At 45.0% G+C, this 12659-nt stretch overlaps 5 protein-coding genes across 6 annotated transcripts in view; 4 read left to right on the top strand and 1 right to left on the bottom strand.

Annotated features, from left to right (window-relative positions):
- Positions 1-1135: 1135 nt before the first annotated feature.
- On the top strand, positions 1136-2165 carry LOC6494980 (peroxiredoxin-6). Its single transcript, XM_001959251.4, has 4 exons — positions 1136-1300; positions 1363-1737; positions 1803-1878; positions 1939-2165. The coding sequence occupies exons 1-4, from the start codon at positions 1218-1220 to the stop codon at positions 2065-2067; spliced, it is 663 nt and encodes a 220-aa protein (XP_001959287.1). The 5' UTR covers positions 1136-1217; the 3' UTR covers positions 2068-2165.
- A 942-nt stretch (positions 2166-3107) lies between these two features.
- On the bottom strand, positions 3108-4137 carry LOC6495641 (peroxiredoxin-6). The gene is made up of 4 exons (XM_001959250.4): positions 3972-4137; positions 3535-3909; positions 3394-3469; positions 3108-3333 (listed from the first exon to the last, which is right to left on the bottom strand). The coding sequence occupies exons 1-4, from the start codon at positions 4052-4054 to the stop codon at positions 3205-3207; spliced, it is 663 nt and encodes a 220-aa protein (XP_001959286.1). The 5' UTR covers positions 4055-4137; the 3' UTR covers positions 3108-3204.
- Positions 4138-4846: 709 nt separating this feature from the next.
- Positions 4847-6272, top strand: LOC6494981 (peroxisomal membrane protein 11C). The gene has a single exon (XM_001959249.4). It carries the CDS (start codon positions 5439-5441, stop codon positions 6090-6092), a length of 654 nt encoding a protein of 217 aa, XP_001959285.1. The 5' UTR covers positions 4847-5438; the 3' UTR covers positions 6093-6272.
- Positions 6273-7926: 1654 nt separating this feature from the next.
- On the top strand, positions 7927-8959 carry LOC6494982 (peroxiredoxin-6). The gene is made up of 4 exons (XM_001959248.4): positions 7927-8101; positions 8165-8539; positions 8606-8681; positions 8741-8959. The coding sequence occupies exons 1-4, from the start codon at positions 8019-8021 to the stop codon at positions 8867-8869; spliced, it is 663 nt and encodes a 220-aa protein (XP_001959284.1). The 5' UTR covers positions 7927-8018; the 3' UTR covers positions 8870-8959.
- A 174-nt stretch (positions 8960-9133) lies between these two features.
- LOC6494985 (potassium channel subfamily T member 2) overlaps positions 9134-12659 on the top strand; it is a 93921-nt gene continuing 90395 nt past the window's right edge. The window contains exon 1 of one of the 2 annotated variants that reach the window (XM_044715552.1): positions 9134-10027. The gene's annotated coding sequence lies outside the window, so the exon portion shown is untranslated. The remainder of the gene's footprint in view (positions 10028-12659) is intronic. The other variant, XM_044715554.1, reaches the window with a different exon arrangement.

Below are 12659 nucleotides of genomic sequence, written 5' to 3'. Positions count from 1 at the left end.
GTATCGAAATCTCTTCAGCCCGGTTCGCTCTTGCTTTGATATTTTGCTCTCTGTCTCTATTAGTATTTATTGTTTGGCTCTCCCTCTCCTCTTACTTAACCTTGCGGCCATTTTGTTGACAAACAAGGTAAGAAATAGGCAACTGATAGGCAACCGGCAATGGAAAAAAACCACAAAACCCACATGCTACATCACAATTTCTTCGTCTTGAGTTTAGCTATGTAATAGAAACGACCGTACTTGTAACCTGATGAATATTCCACTATTTAGCTTTATATGGACAGTAATATTCATTGTTTTGATCTGATTCCAAATTGGGCTCCTTTCTGGCTGACATTTGTTTGGTTTCTGATCGCGAGCTCTGTCAATCCGACACTTCAACCCACGGCTTCCATCCGTGTGACCAGCTGAGAGCCATTATTCATTGGTGTGCGAATCTCCGGTAGACTCACCCACACACTCTAACCAATTCTTCCGCTCTGCTCTCCCACTAGGAGGCTCGTTTCGTGTACGTGTACGCGAGAGCCGCGCCACCTGCGATAGTGTGCGTGAATGGCAGTCGCTCACAAACACCATTACACTTTACGGCGCTCTCTCATTTCCGCTCTCTTCTGTCCGTGTTGTTTTTCCTCTGATTGTGTGTGTGATTTCGCTCAAAATACCACTACTAATGCCTACTTCAGTGCGCTCTTTGCTAATTCTGCTCTGTTTATAATTTTTGTTGGTGGAGCCGGAAGAAACTCAGCTGGAGCCGGATCAGCTGTTCCACCTCCTGCAAAATTAATCCTGAAGGGATTCTGCTTCTTTGGACAGTCGGAATTATTTAACATCAAGGAAACTGTACTTTTTTTCACTGAATTTCTAGAATCATTTCATCACAAAGTCCAGACTTGGGCGAGGCCAGCTGCATGGAAACAAAATAAGTAGCCCCAATCTGGTTCTGTAGAGGCCCCTTGCCTTGCCAGCACTTCCCTTGCCCGCCTTAGCCCCTCTACCATGTACCTAGCATGTTTATTATTCCACACGCTGAACGTCAAGCACTCCCGATAAGGTGGCTCGCTCTCCGTCTCTGTTGCTCCCACTCAGCAACCCGACCCGCCGGCTATAAAAGGCGGCCGCCTCGCTCGACGAGCATTCAGAAATCAACAAGTGATCCAGCAGCTAACAGCTAACCAGCTTTTTACAAGTTCCAATCCAATCAACCTCAATTGTGCAAGATGCGTTTGGGACAGACTGTACCTAACTTCAAGGCCGACACCACCAAGGGCCCCATCAACTTCCACGAGTGGCAGGGCAACTCGTAAGTAGATCCTCCGTCCTAGTCCAGACATTGTCTCATTGGTGCATCCCCCCGAACCACAGGTGGGTGGTGCTCTTCTCCCACCCCGCTGACTTCACGCCCGTGTGCACCACCGAGCTGGGCCGGATCGCGGTCCACCAGCCGGAGTTCGCCAAGCGGAACACCAAGTGCCTGGCCCACTCCGTCGACGCCCTCAACTCGCACGTCGACTGGGTGAACGACATCAAGAGCTACTGCCTGGACATTCCCAGCGAGTTCCCCTACCCGATCATCGCCGACCCCACCCGGGACCTGGCCGTCAGCCTGGGCATGCTCGACGAGGAGCAGAAGCGGGACCCCGAGGTGGGCAAGACCATCCGGGCGCTGTTCATCATCAGTCCGGACCACAAGGTGCGCCTCTCCATGTTCTACCCCATGTCCACTGGCCGCAATGTCGAGTAAGTCCTCTTTTGGAGATCCCTGGTCTATCCTCCTTACTGATCTGGTTATCCTCCTCCTACAGTGAGATCTTGAGGGTCATCGACTCCCTCCAGCTGACTGATCGCCTCAAGGTGGTGGCCACCCCCGCCAACTGGACTGTGAGTATCTCAGATTGTTGCTTCAAGGGAATCCTTTCTGATTTACGATTTCTTCTCCAGCCCGGCACCAAGGTCATGATCCTTCCCACGGTCACCGACGAGGAGGCCAAGAAGCTGTTCCCCAAGGGCTTCGACAAGGTCTCCATGCCCTCGGGCGTCAACTACGTCCGTACAACTGAGAACTACTGAACCCCAATACCATTTTCATTCCAAACCTTGTTATCTCTTCATCCTCATTACACTTGTGCCATAAAGTAGCAATAAAGATATATAAAATTCAAAACAAACTATCGCAATGCACTTTTTAGTTAGCTTTATTTAATAACTTTTATTTTAAAAATTATGGGCGACAGGTTGCCGTATATGTTTGCAGCTGGATGTGCTATTAAATAATTTAAAACGTTTAGCTGGATGGCTCCGTGACCAAAACAATTTAAAAATTTTATTTTATAGTAACTGAACTAAATTGTTAAATTTCATTAACAATTTGTGCTGATTACAAAATGGTACGTTATTTCTCGATCGGATACAAATTGGCAGAGCTATGCCAATCGGAAGGAGAGAAAGTATCCAAAACGGGGGAGACGCCGGAATCTTGAATTTTCATGGGGGTACCCCTTGAAAAAAATGGAAAAATTTTAAAATGACTTTTAGACAGTTTTTTGAATCAGGAAATGTGGCTGGGAGTTCACTGATTACAAAATGATACGTTTTTTCTCGATCGGATACAAATTGGCAGAGCTATGCCAATCGGAAGGAGAGAAAGTATCCAAAACGGGTGAAGAGGCCGGAATCTTGAAATTTCATAAGGGTACCCCTTGAAAAAAATGGAAAAATTTTAAAATGACTTTTAGACAGTTTTTTGAATCAGGAAATGTGGCTGGGAGTTCACTGATTACAAAATGATACGTTTTTTCTCGATCGGATACTAATTGGCAGAGCTATATTTACAGGAAGGAGACAAAACGCGGAAATATGGAACTCTCAGCAGTTTATAGAGGAGCCTCATTTAAAAAGTGAGAAATGGAGGTACTCCCCTTGCTGATCACAAACGTCAAATTCTCTCTCAGACTTCTAATCTCAAAAGGTGTGCTTAGAGTTTATAGCTTGCTATAAGCTGCATTGGCCAAAAACTGGATTTGAATTTGGCTTCAAATACCTGTTACAAGTTAAGTTTTTTATTGCAAATAAGGCGCCACCCTGATGTTAATAAATACAGCTAAGTAAAGTTTTTTTTACAAAAGTTTATCTTTATTGCTACTTTATGGCACAAGTGTAATGGGGATGAAGAGATAACAAGGTTTGGAATGAAAATGGTATTTGGGTTCAGTAGTTCTCAGTTGTACGGACGTAGTTGACGCCCGAGGGCATGGAGACCTTGTCGAAGCCCTTGGGGAACAGCTTCTTGGCCTCCTCGTCGGTGACCGTGGGAAGGATCATGACCTTGGTGCCGGGCTGGAGAAGAAATCGTAAATCAGAAAGGATTCCCTTGAAGTAAGATTCTGAGATACTCACAGTCCAGTTGGCGGGGGTGGCCACCACCTTGAGGCGATCAGTCAGCTGGAGGGAGTCGATGACCCTCAAGATCTCACTGTAGGAGGAGGATAACCAGATCAGTAAGGAGGAGAGACCAATAATCTCCAATAGAGGACTTACTCGACATTGCGGCCAGTGGACATGGGGTAGAACATGGAGAGGCGCACCTTGTGGTCCGGACTGATGATGAACAGCGCCCGGATGGTCTTGCCCACCTCGGGGTCCCGCTTCTGCTCCTCGTCGAGCATGCCCAGGCTGACGGCCAGGTCCCGGGTGGGGTCGGCGATGATCGGGTAGGGGAACTCGCCGGGAATGTCCAGGCAGTAGCTCTTGATGTCGTTCACCCAGTCGACGTGCGAGTTGAGGGCGTCGACGGAGTGGGCCAGGCACTTGGTGTTCCGCTTGGCGAACTCCGGCTGGTGGACCGCGATCCGGCCCAGCTCGGTGGTGCACACGGGCGTGAAGTCAGCGGGGTGGGAGAAGAGCACCACCCACCTGTGGTTCGGGGGGATGCACCAATGAGACAATGTCTGGACTAGGACGGAGGATCTACTTACGATTTGCCCTGCCACTCGTGGAAGTTGATGGGGCCCTTGGTGGTGTCGGCCTTGAAGTTAGGTACAGTCTGTCCCAAACGCATCTTGCACAATTGAGGTTGATTGGATTGGAACTTGTAAAAAGCTGGTTAGCTGTTAGCTGCTGGATCACTTGTTGATTTCTGAATGCTCGTCGAGCGAGGCGGCCGCCTTTTATAGCCGGCGGGTCGGGTTGCTGAGTGGGAGCAACAGAGACGGAGAGCGAGCCACCTTATCGGGAGTGCTTGACGTTCAGCGTGTGGAATAATAAACATGCTAGGTACATGGTAGAGGGGCTAAGGCGGGCAAGGGAAGTGCTGGCAAGGCAAGGGGCCTCTACAGAACCAGATTGGGGCTACTTATTTTGTTTCCATGCAGCTGGCCTCGCCCAAGTCTGGACTTTGTGATGAAATGATTCTAGAAATTCAGTGAAAAAAAGTACAGTTTCCTTGATGTTAAATAATTCCGACTGTCCAAAGAAGCAGAATCCCTTCAGGATTAATTTTGCAGGAGGTGGAACAGCTGATCCGGCTCCAGCTGAGTTTCTTCCGGCTCCACCAACAAAAATTATAAACAGAGAGCAGAATCAGCAAAGAGCGCACTGAAGTAGGCATTAGTAGTGGTATTTTGAGCGAAATCACACACACATCCAGAGGAAACACCACATGGATAGAAGAGAGCGGAAATGAGAGAGCGCCGTAAAGTGTAATGGTGTTTGTGAGTGGCGGCCATTCACGCACACTACTTCAGGTGGCGCGGCTCTCGCGTACACGTACACGAAACGAGCCTCCTAGTGGGAGAGCAGAGAGGAAGAATTGGTTAGAGTGTGTGGGTGAGTCTACCGATGATTCGCACACCAATGAATAATGGCTCTCAGCTGGTCACACGGATGGGAGCCGTGGGTTATGGGGTCTGCTGGCAGAAGTCCCGATCAGAAACCAAACAAATGTCAGCCGGAATGGAAGCCAACTTGGAATCAGATCGAAATAATGAATATATTGGATATAAACCTAAAACGAGGAGTGTTCAAGTGGTGGGAAGCATATTACAAGTACAGTCGACAGTTTCGAGGGAAAAGCAAAACATTTGTACCCAGAATACCTACAGTTTTGTGGGTTTTTTCCATTGCCCGTTGGTCGGCTGTTGTTTGTCAACAACAACATGGGTTTTGTAATCTAATGAGAGGGAAGATCGAGGTTTTGCGGGGGAGAACGAGAGAGGAAGGCCACGTGCGTGGAGAGAGAGAAAGCAAGAAGGTGGCGAGAGGCAAAGAGAGTGGAAGGTCGAGAGCGAATCGGTTGGGATTTCGATAGGAAATATATTACAGATGCCGGGCAATGTTATCGAAATTGGCTCCCCATGGGGCTATATAAACCCACTTCGATTTGTCAGTTTCAGTTCTAAGCCACAATTCAATACACAGCCCTTAAAATCTTAAAAAAAACAATTATGGGTTCTTCATCCCAATTTTTGAAAGATTTCACTTCACTTCTTGAATCCTATGGTGGAAGAGACACCTTGTTGGAGGCGCTTTGTTACGGAGCCAAACTGGTGGCAGGCTTCCAGGCCAACCGGAATCCTGAGCTGGCTCGGAGATGCGACACCGCCAGCTCCAAGATCTCGGGAGCCATAGCCACCCTCCGCTTGATCGACGATCTCCCCCAGATCCAGTATACCCTGGACTATGGCCTGGGCAGAGACGAACCTGATCGAATCACGGCCGTTCTGGGAGTGATGTCCAACGCCGTGGACCTTCTGTTCTACCCCATCGAGACAGTCTGCTGGCTGGCGGAGCACAAGATCGTGGATGTGAAGAGCAGGAGCGCCTGGGCCTACCTCAACTCCATTTTCAGCGTCCTCTCCGCCTACCTTAGCTTCGTGAGGACCATGCGAAGACTCTCCCTAAGCCGGGAAAAACTAAACCGGAAGGATGTTGTTTCCATTACCCGCCTCGTCCTCGATTGCATCCACGCCGTGAACACCTTGCCCCGAGGGAACCTGTGGGGCGGAAGGCTATCCACCCTCCAGGTGGGAGCTATTGGAACCCTTTCCGCTGGCCTGGGTATCTACCAGATTGTATCCAGCAGGAAATCAAGAGTATAATAGTATTTACTTTGTATAATTGTATTTCAAGTTACAAGATCGAATTTATAGGATCTCCAGGCCAAAGTAACCTAAGTTAGTTATTAAAATTATAAATATGTTTACGTGAAAAATATGTTATAATATTTTTTAATAAAAAGAAAAAGAAAATAAACCAAAGTTGGATATTTTATCTCATAAGAGACCTCTTGTCTTAAGAATCAGAACTGTTATTTAGGAAAGGGGATAAATATTTCAAAACTAGGTATGGTATTTAAATTTAATAACATTAGGGCTCTCTTCTGTTGCCTTCAATTTCCCAATTTAATGGGCATTGGGAAAATCATTTCATTCTTATTGGGAAGACGTGTTAACAGGACCACAAAGCAGTTAAAAATTGTATGTAAAAATTTTGAAGAAAAGTTAAATTTTAAATGAATGGTTATTTATAAAAAAACAGATATAAATAAATGGTTTTCAACTAAAGGATTGTGTTTTAAATACAAAACTACAGTTTAAAAATAGTCTTCGAAGGTTTTCCTAACCAAAATATTGATTACTGTTACTGTTAAATTTGTCTAAAGCGGATAAAGGACACAAAACCTGTTCAAAAGATGGCGCTTCAATAATCGATAACTTTAGTCGAGCCATTTTGTTTGAGTCTATCGGTTATCAACCTTATTAAAACCGTTTCGCTCTTGGGTTTCAGTTCTTTCTTCTCCCTAACTGTCTTTCTTCGCTCTCTCTCTTCCACCAGACCTTCCCCTCTCGCTCTTCACCGTAAAATATCAATCTTCTGCCTCTCTGGGCTACAAATTCCATATTGTTGTTGACAAACAACAGCAAAGGAAATGATAACCAACGTTCGATGGAAAAAACCCACAAAACTGTTAGAAGGCAGCGTTTTGCGTTTTGGGTTTCATTTTGTAATAGAAACTAGAATTTTTCTTCTAACGTTGCGACTGTACTTGCAATTGGCTTCTAACCTGATGAATATTCCACTTTTTAGCTTTGTTTTCCATCTAAACTTAATTATTTCAATCTGTTTCCAATTTGGGCTCCTTTCCGGCTGACAGTTGTTTGGTTTCTGAACGGGAGTTCTTCCAGCAAACCCCAGATCCCACTGCTTCCATCGGTGTGAACAACAGAGAGCCATTATTCATTGGTGTGCGAATCTCCGGTAGACTCACCCACACAGTCTAACCAATTCTTCCGCTCTGCTCTCCCACTAGGAGGCTCGTTTCGTGTACGTGTACGAGAGAGCCGCGCCACCTGAAGTAGTATGCGTGAATGGCCGCCACTCACAAACACCATGACACGTTGCGGCGCTCTCTCATTTCCGCTCTCTTCTGTTCGTGTGGGACTTTCTCTGGTTGTGTGTGTGATTTCGCTCAAAATACCACTACTAATGCCTACTTCAGTGCGCTCTTTGCTGATTCTGCTCTCTGTTTATAATTTTTTGATGGTGGAGCCGGATCAGCTGTTGCACCTCCTGGCAAATTGAATCCTGTAGGAATCCCATTAATATCCACTATTTTGAATGCTATAAAGTAGCTGAAAACAATAAGACTGTACTTTTTTCCACTTTGTTTCTAGAACAATTTCATCACAAAGTCCAGAGTAGGGCGAGGCTGCCTGCATAGAAACTCAAATATGGCCCCTGTCAGGGAAACTGAAATGGAGACCTTGTTGAAGGTTCCCCTTATTCCCCTCGATCCTCCCGCAACAGCTATTGCTTGGAATTATTTATTAATCTAGACTCTTGATTCCATAAACGACACCCTACATGGATAGTATAAACGAGCGATAAGACAGCGCTCTCCGTCTCAGGTATAAAAGGCGGCCGCCTCGCTCGACGAGCATTCAGAAATCAACAAGTGATCCAGCAGCTAACAGCTCAGTCTTACTTCCTACAAGCCTCAATCCAATCAACCTCAATTGTGCAAGATGCGTTTGGGACAGACTGTACCTAACTTCAAGGCCGACACCACCAAGGGCCCCATCAACTTCCACGAGTGGCAGGGCAAATCGTAAGTAGATCCCTCGTCCTAGTGCCAGACATTGTCTCATTGGTGCATCCTCCCGATCTACAGGTGGGTGGTGCTCTTCTCCCACCCCGCTGACTTCACGCCCGTGTGCACCACCGAGCTGGGCCGGATCGCGGTCCACCAGCCGGAGTTCGCCAAGCGGAACACCAAGTGCCTGGCCCACTCCGTCGACGCCCTCAACTCGCACGTCGACTGGGTGAACGACATCAAGAGCTACTGCCTGGACATTCCCGGCGAGTTCCCCTACCCGATCATCGCCGACCCCACCCGGGACCTGGCCGTCAGCCTGGGCATGCTCGACGAGGAGCAGAAGCGGGACCCCGAGGTGGGCAAGACCATCCGGGCGCTGTTCATCATCAGTCCGGACCACAAGGTGCGCCTCTCCATGTTCTACCCCATGTCCACTGGCCGCAATGTCGAGTAAGTCCTCTCTTGGAGATCCCTGGTCTATCCTCCTTACTGATCTGGTTATCCTCCATTCCACAGTGAGATCTTGAGGGTCATCGACTCCCTCCAGCTGACTGATCGCCTCAAGGTGGTGGCCACCCCCGCCAACTGGACTGTGAGTATCTTAGGTTGTTACTTCAAGGGAATCCTTTCTAATTATGATTTCTTCTCCAGCCTGGCACCAAGGTCATGATCCTTCCCACGGTCTCCGACGAGGAGGCCCAGAAGCTGTTCCCCAAGGGCTTCGACAAGGTCTCCATGCCCTCGGGCGTCAACTACGTCCGCACCACCGAGAACTATTAGTAGAATCTTAGTGTAAAGTGTGTCCTGAACACCCCGTTCTTCAATGTGCCATAAAGGAGAAGCAATAAATACTGTTTTGCATCCTTAAAATATCCTTCTAGTACTGTTTTTGGGGAAGCCGTCTCTATTGGCTCATCCTGGAGTGTATCCAGAGCTTTGATTGCAAAAGCTTTTGCCAGAAGCAGCTTGCCGAGCAGCTGATTTTGATAAGCGCCCACGCTGCCCACCAGTTCCTTTCGCTTTCGCTTTCGTTTCTGCCTTCCGCTTTCGGTTTGGCGCTCCGGCTCAGTTCAAATTTAGCAATCCGCGCGTGCGGTTGTCCAGCGGCCGATAACGAATAACGGTGAAAAGGTACCGCCACCTGAGGTTCACTTGTTAGTTAGTTAGTTTGTTTGTTGGATTGTTGGCTTGTTTGTTTTATCGGCTCGGTGTTTTGGGTTTTTGGGATTCGGCGATTCGGCGGGGGACTGGGATTCGAGTCGAGTCGAGTGTCGCGGCGTGTTCTCGCATTCTGACAAAGTGCACACACCTTGGAGGAAAAACTTTTTCCACAACCCTCAGACCCAGACCCAGACCCAGAGCCAGACTTTCAGACCGGGAAAAACTTTCACCGCTGTTTGTTCTGCCGCTGCCCCGCGGTGCTTAATGTCGTGTCATGTGTGTGTGTGTTCCAAGTTCGAGGAAATGTGTTCCAACTAATCCAAACATGTGAAGCTGCGAACAAATCATCTTCAACACCAATCCTTGTGCGGCCACCTTCGACCTTTGCTCTCAAGTGATCGGATCGCTGGTGCGTGTCCCGACCGACCTCTGTCCATGCAGCAGCCAAAGTGGCAGATGCAATAACAGACGCGACGACAAAGTTTTTCCGGCCAGGCCCAAAAAAAAAAAAAAAACTTCCTACCAACTGTCCTCATAAAATATGCCAAGAACTTTCCATACCCGCCGCTAACTTTAACCCCGTAAAAAAAAAAATAAAGAATACTCCCACGAGGCTCATTGAATAATGCATTCAATTACGAATGTCACAAAAAAATAAAATAAAACAAACATTTACATATTTAACCAAAAAAACAAACAATTCTTTATGTTGTGGGAATCATAAAGAGACCTCCGATAGTTGAATTTTTTTACTAAAATTGTAATTAATATTTTGAGGTATGTTTTATAATTAATTGCTTAAAAAAATTAACCATAATAGTATTTAAAATTAACAATTTGTTTGTCAGAAGGAGGTTAGAGAAGGTCTGTCTTTGTTTTCTAAACTCTTGAGGGAAAAGAGGTCCTTAGTCCTTAGGCTTCTTGAATTCTAAACCCTTTATAAGATTGTAATTTTTTTAATATATTTTTTATAAATCTATCTTAAAGATGTTTCACTGTAGCAACTCCTCGGGTAAATGCCAAATGAATAAACCATTCAAATATAATTTTCGGCTTATCTCAGATCATTCAAATTTAAAAAAAAAAGAAAAAAAGGTGACACAAAATTGAATTGAAATTGTAACTGTAAAATTAAAAGTCAGACTGCCATAAGGCTTAAAAATTTATAAAACGATTAACCAAACTTTTTATTTTTTTGTTTTTATGTTTTATTTTGTTTTTTTTTTTGTTTTTTTTTGTTTTTTAGGAGGAATGTCCTTTTGGCCCCTATTTCATGATGAGGCGGGGAGCCAGCAGCACTTCATGAAATGTTAATTTTAATTAAGCGACGCTGCGACGCAGCTGAGAAAAGAAAGGCAGCGAAAGTCCATGAAAAAGGAGATGGAATAAAAAACAGGATTATGGCGGCGAATTACAGTACAGTGGGTCCTGGGGATGTGCTAAGGACAATGGTTAAACAATAAGTCGGCAGTTGATGATGATGAGCAGGTGTGTCAGGAAATGCGGATTTCCTCAAAAAAAAAAAAGTTCCGGAAAAGCGGGTCAAGTTTTTGTTATAAAATATTCCAAGTGTCACAAAAAAATATATGTACGACAAATATGAAGAAAAAAAAAATAAAATAAAACGAAAATAATAATAACAAGTGGTAGTAACAAGGAGGCGGGCGGTCTGGGACGAAAGGGGCGTGAGTGGCGCCACCGCGGATGCGGCTTGTTTAGCAGCTCCTGGGGTCCTTTAGTTAATACTTGTGTGCAATACCAACAACAACAACAAGAACAACAATGGAGACAACAATATAGACAACTGGCGACGACTTCTTGGGGGACATTGTTTAGGCCAAAGAATAATAAAGGCCAAGAGGAACAAAGGCGAAAAGAGAGTCCCCTCTTGCCCCTTGCATTTTGCGTGTTGATGAGGAGAAAGTGGAAACTACACATAAAAATATTAAAATACTTGCTCTTGAATCTTTTATTCCCTTTTTCATACATATGTGTAGTTTCTCTCTGTGTAACAAAGTAAGGTTAGGCCACCAACAAAAAAAAAAGAAAACGGAACACGCGAAAGGCTTAGAAGAGAAGAACAGGTCCTGGGCAATTACTGTTGATGAATACACCCACACAGAGGCCGACGCACTCACACAGATACTAGTTGATATAGAAAATATGAGTTTGAGTTTCCGACCCCCCAACCCCGTTAGGCACGCAAAATAAAGGTTTTCTTCTCTCTGTTTTTTTTTTTTGGAAAATAATGGAGAGCGTCCTTCCATCCTGTGCATGGAAAACAATAATTTGTTATCTGGTCGCTTGGAGGAGTCCTTGTACCCGCTCTCCTAGGCCCGAAAGAAGAGTCTATAAATCACAAAAACCTAAAATTATCCATCTATGCGTGGGCTGGCAGAGCAAAGCGGTTTCTGTGCCCGAAAATGAACATAATTAAGACATTATGGGCCTGTCGATGGGTAGTTGGGATGTAGGTGGTCCTTTTCATATCATCTCGCACACAAATAACAATGGAAAACCTCATTTAATGTGGTGGCAATCCCATAAATAATGATTAGAAATTAAATGGGTTTTCCACGGCACAGGAAATCGTTTATTTCACCAACAAATATATTGCTAAATTAGAAAACCAAAACTCGGGGGCTTTCTTTTGGTTTAGATTTGTTTAATTTTAAGTTGCATAAAATATATGATTATCTTTTCATATTGTTTCGGGGATAGAATCATAATGTATGTGATGTGCAAAAAAGTATAGCATACTTATGGGATGAAAATTAATAAGACGGCTTACAGCCTCTCGACACTTGAAATTAAATTAAAATGAAATACACCCATTTAATTCTAATTAATATAATTTAAATTATTACTATAAGTAATCCCTTATATATTAATTGGCTTATCACTCGACTAGAAAATTGCTTTACTTAGCCAATAAATTGTGCAAACAATCTAACTCTATTTTAATTTAATATTTTATATCCTTGTAAAGATTTTTAAGGGAAAAAGTTTCCTTAATTAATGCCTAAGCCCTTACGCTTGTGTGGCCAAAACTTGAAGGCCCAACAAAAAACTATAAATCTAATTGAAAACCTAATTTAGCCAGTGCCAGAGCTAGAACCAGAGCGAGGGCCATGGCCAGGACCACCAGACAGCTGCTGCGTGGAAATTTGTTTATTTCTCGAGCGTTAATTTGCCGTAACTAATTAAAAAACACTTTAAGTAAAATATTTCCCAGCTACATAAATATGCCAATGTTGAAGAAGGTAAAATTTGCTGGCACTGAGACACTGGGCCCTGGCGCCGCGAGAAGCAACTCTAATTAATGTGCGAAACAAAACGCTCAAGAAATTTATTTAGCGCTTACGAGGCGCAGGGGCAGGCGTTGGAGGAGTATGGTAGGAGCATGAAT

This window comes from Drosophila ananassae, chromosome 3L (genome assembly GCF_017639315.1).
Source record: "Drosophila ananassae strain 14024-0371.13 chromosome 3L, ASM1763931v2, whole genome shotgun sequence".
Taxonomy (NCBI): Eukaryota; Metazoa; Arthropoda; class Insecta; order Diptera; family Drosophilidae; genus Drosophila; species Drosophila ananassae.
This window is presented reverse-complemented; position numbering and strand designations above follow the sequence as displayed.